This window comes from Periplaneta americana, chromosome 12, assembly GCF_040183065.1.
Source record: "Periplaneta americana isolate PAMFEO1 chromosome 12, P.americana_PAMFEO1_priV1, whole genome shotgun sequence".
Lineage (NCBI taxonomy): Eukaryota > Metazoa > Arthropoda > Insecta > Blattodea > Blattidae > Periplaneta > Periplaneta americana.
The window spans coordinates 17,462,017-17,488,874 of NC_091128.1; the positions used below are offsets into that span (position 1 = coordinate 17,462,017).

Consider the following 26,858-nt stretch of genomic DNA (forward strand, 5'->3'; position numbering starts at 1 on the left):
GGTAACGAAAGAACGTGCGATTATAGAGGTGTTTCGGCCAAGTGAAGCAACAATTTCCAATATTCCATAGCAAAATAAGAGTTACAATGGAAATTGTCTTTGATCATATTGTGCTGCCTTATATCGCACGATGTAACTAAACACCTATTTGAAGATTATGAAGTTTCATTACTGTAGGACGAAGTGAAGGAAGATAGAGTAGAAATACCGAACAGGTTGTATCACTCAGACGAGTCATTAGACATGAAATACTAAAAATATACAGCGTATACATATAGGTAAGTTTATCATCACATTATATTGTTACACATTCATAAGATTTTTTTTTTTTTTTTTTTTTTTTTTTTGTGAAGAGGAAAAGACTTCCTATTTCTCATTTCCGGTAACTGATTTAGTGAATAATATGTGGTGTTGTTTCAAAATATTAACAAATGAAGTTTGAAACTGCACACTTTCCTCCTCTATGATAGAAACAAAAGTATATTTACAAATCGAATGTGAGGAAGACTTCCCTCTGCAAGGAGTTCTAGTCTAAACATTGATAACTTGCACAGCTATGTCTAGGCGATAAAATGCGAGTAACAACTCAGAGTCACGAGTGAGATATGTCCAGGAGGGGAAAATATTTATTAATATGAAATTCAGACTAATCACTCACTCGACCCTTTACCACTCACTGAGTTGTCCGATACATCTCACTCACTCTCAAGCAGTTTTATTAATATCTGCCATTAGCTCTCTTTCAAGGCTGTAGCCACAGCTGTTAAAACATGTTGAATAGGAGATAGGAAGAAATTCAGAGTCGGTTTCCAAATGAGATGGGACTTCTTGTGGACAAACCTAAACCAGGAGAGAGTGGAACCTCAAACAACGGAATACTCCTAGAAGATTCTTCTCAAATCCCGAATTAACATATTGATCACTGGGATAGATAAAGAATTAATTATATGTTTTGCAGTTGTTCTTCGAGTAATTTCTAACGGAAGATATATTAAAATTGATTCTTTGGATCAATATACGCTAGAAAATGCAAAATTGTTCATTCAGAAGTATCCCTAGTTTAACCTCCCAGCTAGCATACACAAAATTCTCATCCATGAGTCTCAGATTATTAACTCAGCTCTGCTTCCAATTTCACAGTTATCTGAGGAGGTTCAGGAGGCTCATAATAAAGATATCAAAATATATCGAGAGCCCCACACAAGGAAAAGTACTCGTAAAAATACAATGACAGATTTAGTCAACAACCTTCTCATATCTTCCGATCTTCTCATTTCAAATATCAAGAAAGTCACATAAAAAATACAAAACTTCCTTGTGGAAGGAAGGATTACAACTATTGAAAGACTCTAGTGAGGAAGAAGAAGAAAGTGCCATTCATGAAGAAAATGTCAGTAATGAAAATGTAATGATGAGGAATCAGATATTGAATAAAAAACTATTATGTTGTGAAAGTGCTTTTAACTTAAAGAAAAAGTGAAAACTATTGAATAACTATTGATTTTATGCATCCAAGAAAACAATAGAGACATAAAAAGTAATTTTGTCCCATTTTGGGTCGATTCTGGCCCACTGTGAAGTGAAGTGAGTAGGCATTAGATACACGCACACATTTAAGCTAGTTTTTACTAGATGAAACTGGTTTTGACGGATTTCGGGTTTTAACGGTATTACCGGTAACATATAAATTTTCAAATTAACATACACATACAGCCTACACAGCATAGATTTACCTTTAATAAATATGGTTTCTTTGCAGGTAGATGAATGAAAGTTATTTAGAATCATATATTGATTTCCTGCTGCCTCTAACTTTTTGCTTTCATTGCCAGACTCTTTCAACCTTCCCTTCTTAATGACTGGTTCAGGAATTTGAAACAATATATTATACGCAAGTACCTAGTTATACTCGCTAAGCTATAACACCAAATACAGCAGACCAGCTGTTACAATATGTTGAAGGAGGGCAATGCACATGAAAATCATTGCTACTTGACACATTTGTAAGGAAACTGGCGTGGTTAACTGGGTTGTGACGTCATTGAAGCCATTTGATGCTCATACATCACTTCTACTTGAGATACGCTACTAGTTAGACGTGTGCAAGTGGTTCTATATTTTTGTGTAATAGTTTGTAGTCGAGAAGTGTCTAGATTCAGTGACAGTGTTTCAGTGTTTTTATTAAGCCTTTTTTTTCACGCTTTCATATTATTTATTCTTTGTTCGATAATCTAGAGCCCCTTCGGGGGTCTCTTACTACTCATACATGGAAAACATTCCGGAAATCATGGAGGAAGCTCTGCCCATTACATCATTTCCGATTGAGCAACAATCACTAACCAGTACCAAGCCCCTTTCATCACTTAGATCTAACGAAAACCAGGATAGGTCTGATATAATGAAACCTCAGTTATCTTATCAATATATATTTTCAGATTCTGGACCCTTCTTTGTCACTATTAGAAGCAAGACTGTGAACATCAATAAGATGCATCCGATGAAGTTCGGTAAATGGCTATACACTAATAATTATGACGTTTTGCAAATTTTCAAGTCAGGATTTAATCAACTTGAAATACACTTTACTTCAGCCGACCAGGCTAACAAATTCCTTGATTCTGATTTCGATGAGCTGTTTCAGACGAAGTCATTCATACCCAATTACAATATCATGGTGCATGGGATCATTGGTGGAGTTGACCCAGACATTTCAATCACGGATATTATAACCAATGTTTCGGTATCTGAAGGATTTATGGTCACAAACGCTTACCGCCTGAATTATAAATCCACGGACGAGAATGGAAAAACGATTTACAAACCTTCCTCTAAAGTTAAACTTATATTTCGATCACAGAAACTCCCTCAATACGTGGTCTTATATTATCAGAGACGTGTAGTGCATGTATATAAGGAGCAAATTATACAATGCAATAATTGTGGATTATTAAATCACAAGTCCAAGTTTTGTCACAACGCTATTCATTGCATGAAATGCGGAGGCCCTCATACCACAGCTGAATGTCAATCAGAGAAACCTTGTTGTGTAAATTGCAGCAGGCCCATTATAATACGGAGTTGGATAAATGCCCGAATTATAACCTAGAAAAAAATATTGCCGATACCATACAAAGTCTCCCAGTATCCAAATATCAGGCGAAACAAATATTTAAAGGGCACACTACTTATGCCACTATCCTTAGAACGAACAATAACACTCAGGGTAGCCCAGCAGCTAACTTTCCGCCCCTTCAGACATCAGCACCAATCTCGCCAAATAGTAAACCATCATCTCACAACCCGTGCAATGCTAACAGTACCCCGAACCCCCATACATCTGACAAGAGAGGGTAACGAAAACTGCCTTACAATACTACAGGCTACAATGTTGCTGAATATAAACGGGTACTCAAAGACAACTTTGATCATCCAAGATCTAAAAATCTAACATAGGCGTCAGGAGGGGTAAATATGAGACAAAATCAAAACTTTAATGTTTTTAAACAGGAAGCAAATAGTTAAAATTTTGGTAAATTATTAAAATGATGGTAAACTGCATGTTGAATTCAATTTTATAAGTAATATTGCTTCAATTTATATATTTTTTCATCAATAAAATAAAAAGTGTCTTTTTTTTACCCACCAAATGGGGTAAAAAGAAGACAGTTGGGGGTAAATAAAAGACAGCATTCAATCTCCATACCTAAGAGAGCTACAGGAATGGGAGTGCAAAAATAAGACACAGCAGTTTTTTTTTAAGTATAGTATGCTGAACAAACTTTTAATTTTCATTAAAAAAATACATTTTTATAAGAAATAAACAAACCCATGAGGCATTTTAGACGCTGATTTATGTTTATCTTAGTTTAGTTCAGATAGTATTAGTATTAAACAAAAATGATTGAAAAACATTCCAGACAACCTGCACATATTAGGCCTACTTTTCACACACATCAACTGGCTGTGCGAAGCAATATTGCATATGTTGTCCAGTGCAAGACATAAATGGTACTGGAAGTATGCCTATAATATCATTTTTGTGAATTAGTGACACATCTGCTTCATTCAACTTGAAAAGAGTCTTATTTCCAGATATCATATTCATACACATTACATCATACTCATCAGTTACAGGATATGTTTTCTGCACAACACAAACATATTTATAAATAACTGTTTTTCTTTTACCGCCTTTAAACTGAACTAACACATAATCTCCAATCTTCACTTCATTTGGCTCAATCACCTCACATATTTCTGCAGGTTCATCTTCTAAGAGATCAATGTCCTGTAAACTATCACCGCTTTCCAGCCATTCTTCATCCTCAGAAGTTTCAGGATCTTTTGGTATGTTTCTCTTCTGCTTTTCTAACTTAGTTTTTCTGTTTCCTACAGGTTTAGGTCTACCATTTTTCAGTTTGCCACACTTGTTCTTTATCAAAGTCATATCCTCTTCTGACGTAACAACTTCACTATGTTGTTTTGTTTCAGGAATGGGAGTAGTCTTTTTAACTTGTAACAGCAAATCTGCAAAAGTGACACTGCTCTTTCCACAGTTTTGCTCAAGAGAACTGATAGGTTCAGGCCCATCTGATGTATTTGAAGGTCCTGGAAGAGGCTGTGACTTGCTAATGAGTGATGCAATCGTGATAGGAGGCCTATTTGATATATTCGAAGGCCCTGCAAGAGACTCTTTTCCAACAGGAGATACCGTTATGGTAAGAGTTCCAGGCTCTGATGCATTTGAAGGTCCTGCCATAGGCTCTGACTCTCTAACAGGTAATGGAGTTGTGGTAGGACTAACTACCCCATTTGTATGGCCTGTTTGTATAGTCATTGCATAATATTTTTCTAATTTACCAGGATCTAAACGATGTTTCGGATATTTCTCTCTGTTACAAGCAAATATCCCTGTTGAATTAAACCCTGCTGGGATAGTTTTTTGTGAAATGCTTTCCTCCCATATTCCACACAACAAATCCACCATTTCAGATCGAGATGTTTTCCTCATATTAAGGCGCTGCCACTCTTGTAGTCTTTCATTCCACATATCCTTCAGAGGTTTGAAGCATGCTTTGTCCAGTGGCTGAAGGGTTTCTGTTGTGTGTGGAGGAAGCTTTAATATGGTAATATGTTGCTCTCTAGCTTTTTCTAGAGTTGTCAGGTCCAAATGTGATAGATATCCATCAAATATTAATAGCAAAGGCCTTTCTTTAACCAGACTACATAATTTTATAAACCAATCTTGAAAAATGACTGAAGTCATATACCCTTTGTCAAAACTTGCATAAAAAGTTCCTTTTATGTCATGTTTTCCTTTCCTAGTTGTCCACAAGTGCTGACCAGTAAAAATTATTAATGGAGGAAGCACTTTTCCATCTGCTGAACAACAAGCAAGAATGCTAGTGTTGTCTTTGCTGGATCCTTGTACATTCTGATGTGCCTTCTGACCTTTACCAGCAACACATTTCAATCTTACAGGATTACTGCAAATGTAAGTCTCATCCAAATTATAAATATGAGATGGCTTACCCCCAATGCCTAATGAATCAGTGACTTCTTCTAATCTATCATAAAATTAATATATGATAAATGGATCGGCAGTGGTTGTTCTTCTGTTCATCTATAATTTCTCCAAATTTCTAATGCTTAGGTTATGTCTTCGTAAGAAATTAGTCATCCAATCCTTTCCTGGCCTTCCTGTGTTGCTATTAAAGGGTGTACTGATGTTATTTTGGGAAACATAGTCAGCTACTACATTTTTTATTTCCTTAGTGGTTAAAGCAAATCCCCACTGAGCCATATCCCTTAAATGCGAAGCCAGCTTTCCTTCAGCCTCTAAACTTATTGCTGTCTTTCTTCCACGTTTCTGCAACATCTGTCCAGAAATACGCCTACTTAATAATGATTTATCTAAATTGTACTTTTTTGCAATGTTTCTCAGTGAATCTTTCTTTTCTTTCCACTCTCCCACAGCACTCTGTGCATCATCTTCATTGATTTTATTCTTTTTCGCATAAGACCTAGGCATTTTTATAGGTTAGACCTAGGCAGTACTCAATGCTAGTCAACCTGCAACAAATGATGCAGCCAAAATAGCAATGGTTCCAAAAGCACCAATAACAATATCACTGCGAATAATTGCACATGCTCTTACCTGACTGTCTTCTTTTTCCCCCTCTTCAATATTTTCTTTTGAAACTGAATTTCAAATCTTCAAACAACACCATTTCTCTATCAACTCTGCAGCAAACTAACCAGAAAGCACTATGACTGCTGTAAAGCCTGGTAACAGTTCACCCAACCGTGTAGATACAAAATAACTAGGAAAGTTTGGAGGGAAAATTTGAATTTGTTCTACGAAAATTAGTATGCATGCATTTCCCCCTAGCCCCCCAAATTCATTAAATATTTTTTTACATTCTTTATCTTGTAAAGGATGTTTCTATACTTACTGAAGAGTGTTGTAAATTAAATATATATTTTTGTCTACTAAAATATATGCATAATAAACTTGTTTTACCCCACTTTCTCTGTGTCTCATATTTACCTCTCCTGACCCCTATGTGACTAATCCCACATCACCTAAGCCTTCTCAATCTAATTCTAGGACAACTGCATACCACAGCGAAGAGATAGAACACAATTCACAGGAATTGTCAACTACTCAAAAAGAGGTTCAATCTCAAAAACGAGTCTCTACTAATCTAAATAAAACTCCATTCATTGCCTTTATTAATAACATTATACAGGAAGCACCTGACTATATCAGACCCTAGTTGGAAGATTTGAAAACTACTTTTGCATGGATAGACTCCAAATCCTATATTGGAATGCCAGAAGTCTAAACAACAAGATTCATGACATATCATACTTGGTATCCAAAAAATTTTATCATATAATCATTATTACAGAGACTTGGTTTCAAAATTATCGACAACAGAACATTAAATCCTACCATTTAATCTCCGCCAACCAGGAACATATTGGAGGTGGTGTCGCAATGTATATCCACAAGTCTGTTCACCTTACTAAGAAATATGAAATGTTTAATATTAATAATAAAATACAAATCATCTCTATCGCAGTCAACAATATAAGTATCATGGGTGTATACTGAAAACCCAGGGAGAATATATCATTACACCAATGGAATCATATTTTAACAAACGTTTCTACTCTTTCAATACTAATATGTGGCGATTTTAATATAGCCAACTTTCATATGCATAGACGATGGCAGCAAATCCATCATCCTCTCATAGAATTTGCTATATTACATGATTGGCAACTTGCATCTGAACATATTTTAACTAGAAAAGGAAGATGGGGTCAGGATGATTCTCAACCAGACTTAATTTGGTCATCCGAAGACTTACTACAGCATATTAATATTAATAAAATTTTGGATACTATGAATAGTGGTCACTATCCGCTTGATATAGATTTATACTTAAACCAAGCCATTTTCCTCAATCAACCTAATCCAGCACAACCCAGACATATTAATAGTAACAGGGTGGATGAGATAATATCTAAATTACAGAGTTTTCAGGATACAATAAAGGATTTTGACGACATACATAACTTGTTAATAGAAGAATGCCGGAAATGTCCTCTCTCTAAACAATCTGCTAGAAATAAAACTCCTCCCAAACCACCTTGGTGGAATGAAGCCTGCAACAGAGCAGTCGCCAAACAAGAGGGCTTGATATATGAGAGGAGTTCATAAGCCGGATTAAGTGTAATCTGTCAAGAAGCTTCTCTCAACTACCAGAGGAGCGCCACAAGCAAGCAAATAATTGCGGGAATTTCAAAAGACTTCTCTTCACCTGCCCTGTATAGCCTATTATTATTTACAATTTATTACTTATAAATACTCTGCACCTCTCTGTTATATTAATATTTATATCAATGTTTGAAATATAACCATCCCTATTAATATTTTGATTTTTTGTCGTTGGAATGAAGGTCTCGAGCCAACACCATCAGCATTTTCAGATCGTGATATGCCAGGAAGTGAAGGAAGGAAAAGGATTGTGAAATATGAAATGAATTAGACATGACCTACCAAATCTGTCGTGGTTAGAATGCATTAAATTTATTTAGGTAACAATATTTTTTTCATAAACATACAATATTATATTTTGTTACAATTAACTTCTACAGTCTTATTGCAATACAGAAAGATTTCATGATCCTATTAGTGCAATAATAATTACAATTAACAACATCACAGGGAAGTGTTGTATAAAAAAATCATATGTATACTTGTCTATTGGAAATCGGAGATTATTTCATAAAAAATGTAAAGGCAGTTTATTTAATTTTCTTCAATTTCTAGATATATTATTAGAGTTATTGTGTTATCATCCTCAGTAGAAATCGAAGTCTGCAATGCTGTATTCTTAAAGTCTTATACAAATATATATTGATGTTGCAAATAAGCAGTTACAATGTGTGTGTGTTTTGCCTTGTGATAACATAGAAGGCTAGTGTAACTGTCATTGTATTTAAATTATATGAAATGTTAAATATGATATATGCAGTACCTTTCACAAGCTTTGTTTAGTGTGTCGAGAAGATAGCTCCTGTGTTTTATATACAACCCTGACCACAATGTGTATTACACAATAGCGTATTACCAGGATCACTTTCTGCATCCAGTTTCACAAGCACATGTAAAGTCCAAAAGGCACACAGCTCTTCAAATCTTCGTAATGAAATTTTTATTCTAATACACCATCAGTGCTAAGAGGAACACCTAGATGAAGAAGCTTGACATTGCCCCAGAAGTTTCTCCACTTAGAATGCAGACAGAAATAGTTGAACAACATTCACTCCCGTTCTCTTCTGGAAAGACAGTAACACCAAAAAGGAGGAAAATTCGAAGTCTTCGCATCCAACTGTACCGCTAGAGTATGGAAAGGGAAAACAAGGTACGAGAAGAACTGAAGACAGAACAAGCCCTGTGCACAATGAGGCAAGTTGTGCCTAAGCAATTACATGAACCAATAAAGAAATTGTACAGCTCTTGTTCACAATTTGCTCAGGGATGTCACTGCTCATCAGAATTGAAATGTAAAACCCTTAATATTTACTTACAAAGTCCAAGTGCAACAGAATTTTCAGAAAGTCATTGAAATTTCCTTCTGAAGCCATACTTCTACATAAGTTTGCTAAATATACAAATGATGCTGATTTTGTGAGAAAATATTATATGAGCTAAAATATGCTTGTGACAAAATGACTGCCAGGTGAGCCGCGCTGTCACATATGCAATGAAATGCCACTAAATATCAGTTTAACTTGTAGCAATAATAATGAGGATACTGTTGATGGGTTTGGAAACACTCATTATCAGGTAAAACTGCAAATCAGGTGCTTGTGTGTGTTTACGGCAACTGGTCTTTGTCATAATTACAAGCAGGTACAGAATTAGTTTTTAACAAATTCCGGTACTCCTGATACATATCTAGTAGACTTCATTTTCAATGCAATTCAGACATTACAGAATGTTGGCCTTAAGGTAATAGCAACTGTATATGAGCATAGGCTTAATAATCAAAAAGCTTACATCTTGCTTGGGGTAAAGCCAGAACAACCATTCTATTCAGCAAATGGTCAGATAAGAATTGTTTAATTTTTTTACACAAACCATCTCTTAAAATGTACACGAAATATGTCGAAAAAGTATAATGCAATAGTTCAAGACCAATATAGGAAAATGGAAACACGGACATTAAGCCATGCAGTAGCTGCAGACATTTCCTGCTAGCCAAGACTGGCAGTACATGCAGGAGATGCAACACATAGAGCAGAATTTGTAGGCAACATGGACAAGACATTTGATTCACTGAATGGAAGTACAGTTTTCGAGAATAGGAAGACAGTATGTGCGGCTGTGGAAGAAAAGTCTATGCATGTATTCACCTGGAATGAAATGTTGAATTTTTAGTAGTGTCAATTTTATAAATAGTGACAAACTGTGCATGTGCCATCCACATCTCGTTGAATTTATGACTTAAATGGAGCAAAATTACTATGGGAAGTTGTTAAAAATTTACACTGATATGCACTCGCTCTAAATTTGGAGTATTAATCAAGATTATTTAGAGATTTACTTTTGCATAATTAGAAATAAGGATGGTAGAACAAGCCAGATAACTCTTCCTGCAATGATATTCAGTACAGTAATCGGGCATTGCTGCTTAAAATAATGTTATGTTCTAGTAACAAATGAAATTGTGAAAGAGGTTAATAGCTGGTGAGGGAATCTTTTAATTTCTCCGATGTTGATAATGAGATCGTGAATGCAAATGCATTATAATATATTCCTGGTTATATTGGTAAGAAGGCATGTGATGCTAAACAGTGCATTTATTGTCGTGCAGCTCTTTCAGACAATGAAAAATACTTACAAGAGGGCATAACATTCATGTTCAAAGAATATGAAAAAGTAAATGAAGATCCTCAGTTGCCCTCAACGCATTTATTAGAATGTGTAACACTGATGACCAAAATGTTTCATAACAGCTTAGAAAATCTGCTGTCAGACAATGATATAATAAAGCAATTTAATGAGCTTTATTCATGATAGTGTTAATTTTGATTTTCTTTCACACTGTAACTTCGAATGCAAAAATTATTTTTTTTCTCACTATAATGTTAAATCAATGCAAGACTCAGAAAACTGAATGAAAATATGTCTTCTGATAATATCAAAAAAAAAAAAAAAAAAAAAAAAACAAAAAAACAAAATTCATCTTGCACCAATAAATTGCTAACATTAAATAGCATAAATGTAATATAATCTGAAATTATATTACATAAAACTCCATTTTATTGATGCACGACTTTTTTCATTTTCTTTCCTTCCTTTCTGTAATCATCACTTGACAGATTTTCATTCATTCGCCGTAATCTTGCATGAATCAGCACTCTTGTGAACAACGAAACCAAATATCTTTTACAATCAGAATTACAATTAGGTGCAAGGAAATCAAAACAAACTTCATCCTGAATGAGGCTAGTAAATCTCTGTACTACATCAGACATAGAAATCAGGTTTTTGAAGTTATTATCAAACTTATGTGTCATATCTTCAACACATTTAAGTAAATTCGCTGAAGGATATTGGAGAACATTCGTAACTTTTTCATATTCCTTAAAAATAGGAAATGTTATACCAGCTGGGAGGACTTTTTCAGAGTCAAGAACAGCTGTGCAACAGTAATTACAGCACTGTTTTGCAGAACAGAGCTTTTTGGCAAGATAACCAGCAACATAAAACATAGCATTGCTGTTAACAAGATCATTACTCAGGTCAGAGAAATTACAACTGCGTGCAATGAACTGATTCACCTCAGAGTTTGGTGGGTTAACCACCATCTCACAACTAGTACCTGTTGACCCTATAGATGCTAGGACAACATCATAGTCAATTTCACAATTTCCCTTGTCACTACATATTAGCATATTCTGGGCAGCAACTGCTCGGAAAGCATAACAAAAGTCGTTACACGAAGGGTTGTCTCTATTACCACCTTTCCTTCTGATTATACAAAATGTGTTTTCCAAACAATTTTGGTTTATCCTCCCCATCAAAAGTGAGTGCATGCCCTCTTTCTTAGCAACCTCCCACAACAATTTTGCAGCATAAAAATGTTGTACCCAACCATATGTGGATGGTGCATGTATTGTCTTTCCTTCAGTATTTATAAATTGGACAGACTGAAAAAAACTCGCCATTTCCTCCCAGACTCCATGGCGGCTGGTACCTTCCTTCACTGCACCACATAATGGCTTCATAATGTCCGTCATCACTCTGCCATTTAATGAATCAAAAGCTTTATCCACATAACCTACGAATTTTCCAGTGTGTACTCCTCCTTCAAGCATCCCAAAAGATGACATCGTGAGAATGGCTGCAGCAAACAAATGACTTAAAACTCTTGCTGCTGTGTGCACCCTCGTAACTCTGAAACCAGACACATAAACATCTTTATCAGTTAGTTTAGTCGCACGAAACTCATTATCTTTATCTGAGTTATATAACTGCACAATGTGCTCCCATTTTGCAGTGTAATTATCGTAAAACTTAGCAGAATACTTTTTGAACATGTTTCGTGTACTTTTAATCAAGTGTGGACTGTCAAAAAATGGTACAATTTTCCTGTCATTTATTGTAAAGGAGGGCTGATCTGTAGTAACTTCCAATAAATGATACGCCTTTTGATTGTTAGAGCCCTGATCACAAACAGTAGCTACTACTTTTAAACCAATGCTTCTCAGCTTCTCTATTGCTTTGACAATGAGTTCAACTCATGTATTGCTAGGGGTGCTTGAATGTGCTAAGAAATAGCCCAGAACTTGTTTGTAATTACTTCAAATATCTCTAACCATAAACACAAGACCTTGGTTGGCAATTCTATCTGATGAATAATTGCCAGAATACCTCTCAAAGCCATCTACGATGTCTTCATTACTATTGTAGCACAAGTTTGCTTTTAAAGACATTTCATCCCACATAAGGCAACACAGTTTGTCAGTCTCAGTTATCTTACTACAGGCATTCCTTAGTATGTCAAATAGTTTATCACTAAAACCATCATCAGTGGTAACTAAAATTAATGACGATCTGGACTCAATCTGGACATGGACACGGAAATTACGACTTAAACTAAATCCAGAAAAATCATAGTCAATCAGTGTGGGCCATTCACGTTTGTTAAGCACTATTACCATACCAAATTTGTCCCCGATTAAAATATACAGCACCGAAATTCCGTTCAGTGAATCAGTAAAGAATCCAGGTGTTTATGTGGATAAAAGTTTAAATTGGAACATTCAAGTTTCAGAAACCTGCAAAAAAGTATTCTCATTAATACACTTGTTTAGGCGATTGAAGAATTTTCTACCCTTTTCCATGAAAAAAATATTAATGCAAACACTCGTGATGCCCCACTTCGATTACTGTGATATTCTGTTTACTGACCTAAGCGTTACTTCGACGCAGAGACTACAACATGTTCATAATATGTGCGTCCGTTTCGTCTGCAATATTCGCCAGGCTGATCACATAACACCATCCCTCGAAATGTTGTCCTGGCTCCGTCTAGAAGATCGTAGGAAAATCCACTGTCTTTCCCTTGTCTTTCACATATTGCATTTCTCCACTCCTGTCTATCTTGCGCCTCGTTTTCAGAATTTATCCACCCATCATAACTTAGACACATGATCACAACACTCCTCAATGTTATCCATTTCCTCCCACCGAACATCCTCATATTCGTCTTCTTTCACTGTGGCTGTTCCTCAGCTTTGGAATTCCCTACCGAGTAATGTCAGGGACTGTCAGACATTAAACCAATTTAAGAATACGCTAACAAAATATTTTTCTAACAAATCTTTTAACAATAATAGCTGTTTCAGGTTTCTCAATGTTTAATGGTTATATATATATATATATATATATATATATATATATATATATCACAATTAAATATCTAAATTATCTCATTATTATTATTATTATTATTATTATTATTATTATTATTATTACTATTACTATTATTATTATTATTATAACTATTTCTTACCAATGTTTATTATTGTCACACTAACATTACTTATCCAACTTTAATTATTTACTTTCATGTTGTTTTATGGTCTAGATATTAATGTAATAACTATGTAAGCAATTGTATTCAATTAGAATTAGAGTCTGGCTGGGCGGAAGAGAAGGCCTACTGGCCTTAGCTCTGCCAGATTAAATAAATACATAAATTATTATTATTATTATTATTATTATTATTATTATTATTATTATTATTATTACTTTTGCAATACCCTAAGCAATGGAGGCTTTGAAGGGAAATTTAATAACTTCCTAATCATCCTATAGGAACTTGGGCTCTGTAAATAAATGTTAAGAGCCTTTGTTTTCATTTCTAGTGACCACCAATTCCTCTGTACACACCGTGCATCTGAAGAGATACAATTTCTTACTGGTTGATATAATGGCCCAGGAACCTTACTCTTTATACATGCAAGGGCAGTGTGTATCTTCGGTTCTTTCTGCGTAGTCTTGAGAACTCTTCCTCTCGAACGATGCAATTGTACTCAAAGATGCGAATCTTTCTCCTCTTTGGTGTTAGGTCCCGCAGAATCTGTATAAAACGAAACAACAGAAAATATATAATTATAAACTAACAGTAAGAGTAAGCAGGCCTATAACACCACGAATAGAGGGTGCAGTTATGGGGTCTACTAAGCCCAATACAGGCTACTTATCTTTTCCTATAAATAACAATTACATAATCTTCAATTTTGACAGAATATACTGTATGTGTGTAGTTCTGAAGCATTGAAATTGCATATCATCGGCTTATTTTAAAAAATCTTGTAACTGCATTTCAGAAAATTGCACATAAGAACTTTTTATTTTTATACCCAGCTAACAATTATTATGCATTTGTTGTATACAAAAAGTAGAAGCATTTTCATACTAACGAGGTGTTATCAGGAGACGCATTTTAAAAAATAATAAATTTTGACTTGGTTTTAGAAGTAAGCTGATGATACCTAAGAAGTATATGGTTACCTTGACCGATGGAGATAGCCTGAACTTTGCAAGGTATGGCTTCTCTATTCAAATGTGTGCAGAGGGTACTTGTGAAGTACTTATCTTCAAAATGGTCCGCACACACCGAAAGCTGTTATGCAATTTCTTGGGCAGATTCACCTTTAGGTCTTCTCTGCCCATTGCTTCTAGCCATCCCTTGTATCTGAAATAAAAAAGGAAAATAAAAATAATAGGATAAATATAAATAATATAATGTATCTATAATACAATATAATATAATATAATATAAATATAAATGATGAGCACAGGAACACTATTTCGTGGTACCTTGTAAAATCACTGGGATATGCTAGAAAATGAAAAGAAATTGCTCCAGTGACCTTAAAGATAAAATATAAATAATTCCTCCATTTGTAATACTTTTTTGGTTAGCCTTTTTATATGTTGAAAATTTGTAGTAAAACGGTTTAAGTATAAACTACCATGTCTCAGTGCATCTGATCCCTTCGATTTTCTGCTTTATCTGAGTGATTTTATAAAGAGATACAAACAAGCGTTCCTGTGATTATCATTCGGTACTTTGCCTCATCACACATGACAGAATAAAGTTACTTAAATCACTGAAAATAACTTCTAAAATTGTAGCAAACCAGATAAATCAAACATCGGTGTCGTGTGCAGTAGGGTACCGGAGTTTCAGTACAAAGAATAACTGCAATAGATCCTTCTCTTGAAAATTATCCACCACGTGGTATTGTTAATTTAGATGAATACATAATACAGAAATTAAATATAATACATATATGTATTATGGAATGGCCATGGAATGAGATCGGAGAAACAGAACAGTTTGACGTTATTTATGTGAACTTAATAGTGTCATTTAAGGTGTTTCGACTTATTTTATGTAAGATATACATAGTAATTATTCTTTTTTAAACAAAGTGGTATTCGCATAATGATTTATTGAATGACTTTTGGAAAATAGCGACTTTTTCGCCTTGTTTCCTGCAATGTTGTGTGTTGCTATAGACATTTTATCAACAACGTCCAGGTTTTATTGGTTTTGCATATCGTGATATGAAAGTTTTATAGTTCTGTGCTGTGTCTGATATAAGTTTTGGAATATACTGTAGGTGAGACTATTGCGATATATGAGACTTTACAAATACCATATATTATTATTAATTTATAGACCCTTACTTGGTCAAGTATAAGCAAATCTTTTATATTTCTTACTACATGGAGGCTGCAACAGGAGAAGAGTCAACCGACATAAATAATATTTCTTTAGATACTTGTAACACAACGCAGAGTTCTAATCAAATTCAGTGTGATTATTGTGAAAAATGTTTCTTAAATTCAACATACATATTAGTAAATCCCACCCAGATATTCATCGAGAACGTCTCATTCGTAAACAACCCCGATGTTCAACCACCGTGTGGAAGAACAATTCCAATAATTTAACTAATAATTCTGAAAACCACTCTACTGCTAATACAAGTCCTTTATCCTTCTACAAACAAAATCTTTCTACTTGGAATGATAAATTTAGCGCACAGTTATCCGACAATGTGTTTGATGATGTGACACAGCAATTCCTGATTTTCTTATCCGAAGCAATTGATTATCTACCTGGACCCAAACATCCAACCAGGAAATATTACGAAGCAAGAAAACTAAAGAAAAATTTAAATAACCAGAGGACTTACAGCAGATCCACTAACCCAGAAAGAGCCACAAAACGAGACCGACAGAAAAGAAAAAACAGATTTCTTTATGAGAAAACACAATTTGATTACTTCAATCAACGGCAGAAAGCAATAAGAACAGTACTGAGTCAAAATAAACCAACGTGCAAATTAGATGTCAGCGAGATGCAACAACTTTACAGTTCAAATTTTTCTCAACCAAATAACAATATTCGATCAGAATATCCATCCCATTACACCGAAGCAGAAATACTCGAATTAGATGAAACATTCCAGAAATCTATCACCAAGTCAGAAGTTGCGCTTTCAATATCTCGAATCGCGGTGGACACCGCTCCTGGCCCAGACCACGTCCTGATGAGAGTTCTGAAGGATGATACTGCTGCAGAAATCATCTCCTCCATAGCTACAAGAATGCTCCATATTGGGCACGTACCTCCATGCTTCCAGACCGCAAGAAGTGTTCTCCTTTATAACTCTGGTGACGAAAATGACTTTAAAAACTGGAGACCAATTACTATTTGTTCCGTGTTACGTAGGGTAATTGAATGTGTCCTCGATAAATGCCTTCGGGAATACATAAAATTCAATCCTCATCAGAGGGGATTTACACATTCTCCAGGAACAATAGTTAATACATCCCTTCTCAGGTCCACTTCAATGTCCGCAAAATCTAAAAAATGTGATGCAACTCTCGTTTTCCTTGACGTTAGTAAGGCATTCGATAATATCGGGCACTTGTACCTATCAAACACATTAGATAGCTTGGTTATTCCAAGCTTGTTGAAAACGTTAATTTTGAAACTTCAACTAAATAATTCCACTAGAGTAGAAAACAATCATAAAAAAACTAATCCCATTGGTTTGCGAAAAGGAGTTATGCAAGGATTGCCCCTTTCACCCGCATTATACAATCTATGTACTGATCACATCCTTAATGAAATGTCAGAAGACTCGATCGCTGCCAAATAAGGTTTCAATCTTGTTTCAGGTTTAAAACCTATTACTGTACTTGGTTTTGCAGATGATACTGTTATCATAGCTAAAAACAAAAACTCTGCTTTAGAACTCACAAGGATGCTATTGATCGTTTCAAAGCTATTGGTTTAGATATAACTTACTTACAAATGGCTTTTAAGGAACCCGAAGGTTCATTGCCGCCCTCACATAAGCCCGCCAGCGGTCCCTATCCTGTGCAAGATTAATCCAGTCTCTATCATCATACCCCACCTCCCTCAAATCCATTTTAATATTATCCTCCCATCTACGTGTCGGCCTCCCTAAAGGTCTTTTTCCCTCTGATCTCCCAACTAACACTCTATATGCATTTCTGGATTTGCCCATACGTGCTACATGCCCTGCCCATCTCAAACGTCTGGATTTAATGTTCCTAATTATGTCAGGTGAAGAATACAATGCGTGCAGTTCTGTGTTGTGTAACTTTCTCCATTCTCCTGTAACTTCATCCCGCTTAGCCCCAAATATTTTCCTAAGCACCTTATTCTCAAACGGTTTAGATATAAATGTAAATAAATCTGTAGCTATTAATATTTCTCGCGGTAAATTGCATCCAAATCAACTAAACATTTCTGATGACACTACTATCACATGCTTAACTGCAAATGAGCATGTACGCTACTTAGGTGTTAATTTTTCTGATGTTTGTATATTCGATTCCCAAACCGTTTTAAACGACCTGAAAACTAGATTAGATTTGCTAATTTCGTCTCCTTTATTACATCCTGATCCAAAGTTTTGTATATTAAATTCCTCAATTTGCCCATCATTAATCTACACATTTCAGACAATACCCTTGAAAACATTACCCAATACTTTTTTAGATAATGCTGATAAAATTATTAAAAGCACTCTGAAAGAAATTTTGCAACTACCAGCTGACACACCCGATTCTATGATATATACACATCGTAAATATAAAGGTCTTGGTCTTTTTAAGGTATGCTGGGAATCCATGCTACAACACATTAACGGCTTAAGGGTATTACACAAAACTAATGATCCTTACATTACTTCCACTAGGGGCCTTATTGAGGAGAGTAAAACATGTTTAAAGAGCCTTAAATTAACTCCTGCTAATTCTTTTTTAAATAATCGTGAAAATTTTGTGGACTGTCGAAAAGTTAGAGACGCTTTAAGAGACAAAGAATTTGAAAATTGGTGTACATTATAACAAAAGGGTAAAGGAGTGATTCTTAACAAAGAGTTCCCCCCAGCAAACAGCTGGATAAGAAATCACAAAGGTCTAACGCTCTCAGAATGGATAGACGCCCTTAAAATGATAGGCTATGTCGCTCCGGTCCGAGCTGTACCGGGTAGAAGTCGGAATGGTACCCGCTGTAGGCGCTGTCTCAGCGAGATTGAAACTCTTCCCCATATCCTTGGCTTCTGCCCCTATAGTGAGGCCCTTCGCAACATCCGTCACCATGCTGTCTGTTCTGTGCTGGCCGAGGCACTGAAGGAAGTAGGGTTTACAGTCCATCAAGAGGTGCAGGGACTAGCCACACAAGGAAGTGTTCGGCGAATTGATATCATTGCCATTAAGAACAACTCGGCATATATTCTTGATCCCACCATCAGATTTGAGACACATGCAGATCAACTGCATGAGTTGGACAGTGAAAAGAAACGGATCTATGAACCAACAATCCCCGTTCTATAAAGATAAATATAGCCTGTCCCACATTGATGTGATAGGTCTGATGGTGGGAGCACGAGGTACCATATCCTCCTTCTTTGCCAACACATGTAAAAACTTGGGCCTAACACACAGCATTGTGAAGGAAATAGCCATTAGTGCCCTCAAAGGATCGGTTCAGATATTGAGAAATCATTTGTATGGGAGTGATAATGGAAATTTCAAGTTATCTTAACCGATGGCTGTTAATTGGTTTAGATATCAATGCCAATCAATCCGTACTATTATTTTTCTCGTGGTATATGGCATTCAAATCATTCTAACCTATCTGATGATATTTCCCCCCCTTTCTTAACTGTAAATGATCACAAACGCTACTTAGGTGTAAATTTTTCTGACATTTTGCATATTCGATTTCCTAACCGTTTCAAATGTATATCATTTTACCTTTTAGGTGTGTTTCCAAATTGTATGTAATACACTTTATCAAATCTGGCAACCTTTCCATAAGGGAAGCTAAATTTATTATTATATATAGATGCGTGTGTGTATATATATATATATATATATATACATATACACATACACACACACACACGAATAGTATCCGGTATCTTATATAATTTATAATGATGCACGTGACTAGAAAAATCTACAGTACATCAAATTTGTTTAAGTGATAAAATTACTATTATTGTAAATGAAAACTCACCGTTCACTATCTCGCGATATTTTGAAGAAACACTTATTTGAGTGGCTGTCCTTCTTATTTCTATAATTCAAATATTCACACTTCACATACGATGGCATCTTTCACAGTACACAACAGATACAAGACAAATCAAGATGTCTTCCTTCTCCTTCGGTTCTTTCTTTCACCTTCCTACCTTAACAGGACTGACAACTTAAACCAAAAGCACGCATGCTCATTGTCCATTTCTTGGCATCTGAATTCAGTGCCGGAATGTTGGTAAGAAACGATGGTAGCGTTCGTAGTGTCGGTTAAAAGAGTTAGCGGCGATTGAACCCCTCTATTATATTTAAGTCCTCTTGGTCTGGAATCAATACTCCATTTCATATAGAAATATGAGAACAAATGGATGAGCCATTTGCAATGTATGAGATCCCCTAGAATCCCAAAAGCTATGCTTCACTATCAGTCCCATTGGAAGAGATCTCTGGTACGTCCCAAAAAGAGCTGGGGAGAAAATTCCTCTTTATTATGAGATTGTAATGGCCTACAACTTGTATGGATGATGATGAAGTAGAGGTGTTTGGGAATGCTTCTTGTAGCAAAAGCATAGTGTGGTGGTTTTGGTTTTTGCACACCCACACTGCATATGCAAGGAATTTATCGCCATTGGGTACAATTTAAGAGAAAAATATTATATGCTGACAAACATTTCAGAATATTATTGTTTTACAAAATATCTTAATTTGGGGCTTTATACCTGAAAATGTGCTACATTACATGCTCAGCAGTCTCTTATGTACAGGAACACCTGAAATATGCAAAAATATGTAGAATTGATTTTGAACATTCTGCATTACAGCTGTTTAAAATGATTTTACATCACTTGCAAATGGACAGTAAAATATGCAGTTGCATATGACTCCTCACCCTATTAATATGCCATTCAATGAAAGCCTGTGAATGCAGTTAATTTTGCTTGCAGGCTACCCAGGACCATTCGAGGCCTTGTGTGTTATCCCGCAAATCCCACATCAGCAGAAGATGAGGAGGAGGAGGAAACAACGAAGAGTTGCTGCTGTTCATGTTTGAGATATATATTTTGTGGGCTTTGTAGTCGTTTTATGTGTAAGTAGTTATAAATTGTATGTCTAAAGCCATTTTTCAGATAGATCGCCCTCAGCCTGTTCTTATATTTCCCTCCCCACTTGTTCAAAGTTGAGCTGTTACAGTAGTAGTGAATTATGTGCACTCCTTAATGTTACCAACCATTAAATCTTTCATTTTGTTTGGCGATCTCTTTCTTTATGTGCTAAAAATGTCTGAATCTCATGCTCCGTCCCTTGGTTCCACTCAATGCGGCGATAATTAAGCACATGTGGTCGCATTTTCCATTAATTCCTTCGTTTTCCGATAGTCACAACATGCTTAGAAATGTTTGGAGCTGTAGGCGTATTATAAATTAATCATATTTTTATGGCCATGCAACAGGAAAGGGGTGTACGTTTTTCTTGGTTCTTCTTGTTTTAACACTTCGTCCCAAGAAATTTCTTTTCTTTTGCTGCCACTAAAGTGCACTGAAATTAATCTGTGAATGGCAACAGACTTACTGCAAGCTAAACTCATGCATTTCCTTTGTTTTCTTGAATATAGTTAGTAATTACGAATGTTCTAGAATTTTTAAAGATTATGTGGTATTTTGTTGGAAAGTATATTTAAAGACCATGTTGGGTCCGATAAGCTGTGAGAAATTCCAAAAGTTTTATTAATATTACAATAACATAAATGTTTTATTTTAACATTTTGATGAATGTTTTCGGTTCAAGGAACCATCATTAGATCCCCAATTAACCTACAAAATCTTATGAACAAAGTATTATAAACAATCGGTGAAACCATGGGTTTTATAAAATAGATTCGGATGCATAATGAATTATGATATCACATATTGAGTCACAAGTAAATGAGTAAAATTCATAATAGTACCATAAAACAGTAAAAACTGTATGTACAAGAATAGAATTGTTAAAAAGTAAATGATCAGTCCACTTTTATGAGTATAAGATTAAGCTATATAAATAGCATAAGCACCATTCAGTGTGACTGCATAACAAGATTAACATGAAGGCTGCATTTACAAATGTCAGATCGATATGCTGATGTGAATTGGCAGAGTAGTGAAGAGAGGTGAATATGCAGCTTCATGTGTGGTAAGACTGGAGTAACACTTGAGACATGCGTGGTCTTGTAATCTGAAAGTATGTACAAATTCTTATTTACTATATTGAAAGGATTAATAATGAAAATTATTTATGATTTGTAACCAAATGATGTTAATTCACGAAACACGAAAAGAAGGGGGGCAACCAATTAAATAAAGAAATTACTTACCTAGACGGAGCAAAAGAAAATATATCCGTTGTTGTATAAAGTTCAGCCACAAATGTTGACGAACGTTACGCTTACAAAAGGACTAAGTAACATCAAATTGAAGGGTGGGGGGTGGGGAAGAAGCATATTGGAGTATCGGAAGTCACGTGTGTAAGGAGAATTTAAATTATAAAGCAGACTATGTATGTTTGGGAATTGCTCATTCAGAAGGGATAAACCATTATTTAATGCTTGTGAAATATAAAATTCTTCAGCAATATGTATATGTGGATTGTCACCCATAGGATGAATGCCCTGTAGTGTATTATTTATGTTGGTTAATTCATGACCTTGTTCTATCAGATGGGTTGCAAACTTTGATATTCGTTTACTGTATTTGAAATCGGAAACATTTTCATTAAACTGGGTTGGTAATTTCTGTGAGTTTGACCAATGTATTTGCTAGGCCAATTTTTCCATTGTAGCATATATATGCCACTATTTTGAAGTCGATCTCTATTATGAAATTTTTTATTAGGTATGACGTTATTTAATTTATTATTAGTGCAGAAGGCAATATTCATATTGTGTTTTTTGAAGAAGTTGTTCAATTGGTTAGAAATCGGTCCAAAGTAGGTCATGCTTGTCCATGTTTTTAGGGGTTATTGGTTCAAGAAAAGTGTGTTGAGTTTTTTGTAAGTTGTTGTTACGTTTTTGGAGGAGGCTGTCTACTGTATGTTTTTGGAAACCATTATCTTGGGCTAAACAGATAATATAATTATATTCTTTATTATAATTAGATTTACTTAGTGAAATAGTTAATAATCTATCAATGAGGAAACGAAATTTACTAATTTTATGAGTTTCTGGGTGGTTAGAAAGGCTGTGTATAGAATGATTAGTGAAGGTTGGTTTCCAGTATGTGTCAAAATTAAAACGGAAATGTTTTATAAAAGTTTTGAGGTCTAGAAAGTTTATTGATTGGTTAACAGCTGACTCGGAGGTGAACTTTATGATAGGGTGTAAATCATGAAAGGAATTGGTAATATTTATTTATTTCTCTAATGGCATGGAACATTAACAAATAGTCATCAATTGTCCATCTGATTCATTATCTTAATCCTGGCTTCCCAATAGTTTCTGTTCTGCGAAGGGCCAGGCATCACATTAAGTGGGCCCTGTCCATATCTTCATCCAGATTACAGAGCATGCAGGTGGGCGTTTGAAGTAACCCAAACTGATAGAGCTTCTTGTCTTGGCCATGTAAAAAAGTCTTCCAGTTTGATTCTAAACTCATGAGGTATTGTTCCTTCATTTGTAGAGTTTAGAGCAGTGGTATGATACTGATTTGAAGCAACTAGTGAGCATGGCAGCTTTTTTCCTAATGTATCTGCCTGTTCATTGCCAGAAATGTGACAGTGTCCAGGGATCCACAGGAGCTAATTTGAGTTTCCTCAGTGTCTCGCAGCAGTCATGAATCTCCACTGATGCAGCAGCTCAATTGATTCTATGGCAGATCTTGAATCACTCAGGATGACAGTCTTGGAGAATTTTGCAAGATGCAGTAGAAGTTGGTTTAATGCTGTTTGAATGGCTTGATTTCTCCATCGAACGCTGTTTTGAATGATCTGATGGATTTATAAATAGTTGTCATTGTTTTCTAATGCCAGGCATTTGTCAATAAAGTCATTTGACCTCTTGCACTCCAAAATTTTTCAAAGATATTATCATGGCCAGCCACTGAAGCACAGATTTTGAGGTGTTACGAATCCATTTCTTGGTTTGAGTTGCACAATGGGCAGTTAGGGGACTGATATATTCCAATTCTATGCAGGTGTTTGGCCAAACAGTCATGGCCTGTTGCCAATCTAAATGCAGCTACAGACGATTTTCGTGGTAAATCGGGAATTAACTGTGGATTATGATGCAGAGACTTCCATTTTTTCCCTTGAGATTGTGTTATCAAATTTTGTTTGTTGAAGTCTAAGTATGTAGATTTAATAAATCTTTTCACAGAGTAATACGTAGATTTAGTAACAGGTCTGTAAGTAGCAGTGCTTTGCTAAAGCATCCGCATTCTAGTTTCCCAGGATTCCACAATGGGATGGTATCCATTGGAATACAATTCTTTTATTGAGTGATATTAATTGAGAGAGCATTTTAGTTATTTCTGCTGTTTGAGATGAAGGTGTGTGTTTAGATACGATTGATAGAATAGCTGCTTTGGAGTCTGACAATATAACTGCATTTTTAAATTTATTGATGTGGCATAGAAGATTCCTGAGACTTTCACTTATTGCAATGATTTCTCCATCAAAACTTGTTGTTCCATACCCATGAGATCCATAAAGTGAGAAGAGACAGCACGTAACACCTGCACCGGCACCTTGTTCTCTGGAGATCAAGGATCTATCGGTGTATAAATGAAGCCAGTTTTGTGGAGGGTACCTAATATTAATTGTCTCTAAAGACAATTGTTTCAGTATTTCAGTGTTTACTTCTGATTTCAGTATTTCTTCTGTTAAATTTAGATTTATAAAAAATGAAGATGTAGCTGTATATCCCTGCTCCTGCATTTGGGTAACCATGTATTTGTGAGCCATCTGTGTATATTCTGAGCCATTCAGGTTCTGGGTATTTACTGTTGATAGTCTCCAAGGCCAAAAGCTTTAGACTCATTGTGTCTGTTCCTTTTTTAAAAACACTTTGGTTTAGGTCTGTGAAGCAGTCATGGGATTCTATTTCAGTTGGATTCTGTATCATGGGTTGGGGTTCATTTGATATAATTGAATATTGTTCTTTTAGCTTACGTACTTTCTTCACAAATCCATGTTGTGTTTTGGGGTTTCTTTCTTATTTTCGTATTTGTACCAGTATTGACCATCCGATAGTCTGATTAGCTCTTCATACAACAGCATGGATCTCTCTGAGGGTCAACATGGCATCCACAGCAGTTATTTTTACAGTCTTAGAGTCGACCAATTGTGTGTTTTACATTCCAGGAAGAACATACTTTTGATATGTAGTGCTTAAAGTTGAGCGAGCACATTCCCATTTGCATCCTGGAAGGCGTTTTAGGATCCTCAGTTGGTTTGAAGTTTGGGAGCTAATTTTCTCCACTTGTTGTTTCCAGGATAACTTATTATCAAAGGTTACGCCCCAGTCACCTCCCAGTCAGCTGTTAACTGATCAATAAACTTTCTAGACCTCAAAACTTTTATAAAACATTTCCGTTTTAATTTTGACATATAAAGGAAACCAACCTCCAATAATCATTCTCAACACAGCTTTCTAACCACCCAGAAACTCATAAAATTAGTAAATTTCGTTTCCTCATTGATAGATTATTAACTATTCCACTAAGTAAATCTAATTATAATAAAGAATATATTTATATTATTTGTTTAGCCCAAGATAATGGTTTCTAAAAACATACAGTAGACAGCCTCCTCCAAAAACGTAAGAACTCAACACACTTTCCTTGAACTAATAACCCCAAAAAACATGAACAAGCATGACGTACTTTGGACCAGTTTCTAACCAATTGAACAACTTCCTCAAAAAACACAATATGAATATTGCCTTCTGCGCTAATAATAAATTAAATAACGTCATACCTAATAAACTTCATAATAATAATAATAATAATAATAATAATAATAATAATAATAATAATAATGGCTTTATTTAACCTGGCAGAGTTAAGGCTGTAAGGCCTTCTCTTACACTCAACTAGGATTAAAACTTGCTTACATAGTTGAACATGCAACTGAATCGGAATTAAGTAATTACATACTGATACATAATAGAGATCAATTTCAAAAAAGTGGCATATATATGCTACAATGCAAAAATTGGCCTAGCAAATACATTGGTCAAACTCACAGAAATTACAGAACCTGGTTTAATGAATATGTTTCCGATTTCAAATACAGTAAACGAAAATGAAAGTTTGCAACGCATCTGACAGAACAAGATCATGAATTAATCAATATAAATGATACACTACAGGTCATTCATCCTATGAATGACAATCCACGTATACAATAATGTTATATTTCACAAGCATTAAATAATGGTTTATCCCATTTTAAACCTGTGAGCAACAGTAACAAATATGAATGATACTCGGGAGGAAATTAAACACAGAATAAATATGGGAAATGCCTGTTAGTATTCGGTTGAGAACCTTTTATCATTCAGTCTGCTGTTAAAAAATCTGAAAGTTAGAATTTATAAACAGTTATATTACTGGTTGTTCTTTATGGTTGTGAACTTGGACTCTCACTTTGAGAGAGGAACATATGTTAAGGGTGTTTGAAAATACGGTGCTTAGGAAAATATTTGGGGCTAAGAGGGATGAAGTTACAGGAGAATGGAGAAAGTTACACAACACAGAACTGCACGCATTGTATTCTTCACCTGACATAATTAGGAACATTAAATCCAGATGTTTGAGATGAGCAGGGCATGTAGCACGTATGGGCGAATCCAGAAATGCATATAGAGTGTTAGTTGGGAGGCCGGAGGGAAAAAGACCTTTGGGGAGGCCGAGACGTAGATGGGAAGATGATATTAAAATGGATTTGAGGGAAGTGGGATATGATGATAGAGACTGGATTAATCTGCTCAGGATAGGGACCGATGGCGGGCTTATGTGAGGGTGGCTATGAACCTCCAGGTTCCTTAAAAGCCAGTAAGTAAGGTATCCCATTTGAGTGAGCAACCCCCGAATATATATATATATATATATATATATATATATATATATATATATATAGTCCGCGTTATAATATAAATTCTCCTTACACACGTGATTTCCAGTACTCCAATACGTTT

The 26,858-nt window shown here is 35.3% G+C and overlaps 2 protein-coding genes across 3 annotated transcripts in view; one reads left to right on the forward strand and one right to left on the reverse strand.

The window, feature by feature from the left end:
* LOC138710202 (uncharacterized) overlaps positions 1-25,264 on the forward strand; it is a 101,856-nt gene extending 76,592 nt beyond the window's left edge. For both annotated transcript variants that reach the window (XM_069840849.1, XM_069840851.1), the window contains exon 4: positions 20,635-25,264. In XM_069840849.1, the coding sequence (XP_069696950.1) occupies positions 20,635-20,785 (151 nt within the window). In that variant the 3' untranslated portion in view covers positions 20,786-25,264. The remainder of the gene's footprint in view (positions 1-20,634) is intronic.
* The window catches only part of LOC138710199 (DNA polymerase alpha catalytic subunit-like), a 558,528-nt gene that overhangs the window by 57,832 nt on the left and 473,838 nt on the right, over positions 1-26,858 (reverse strand). The window lies entirely within an intron of this gene.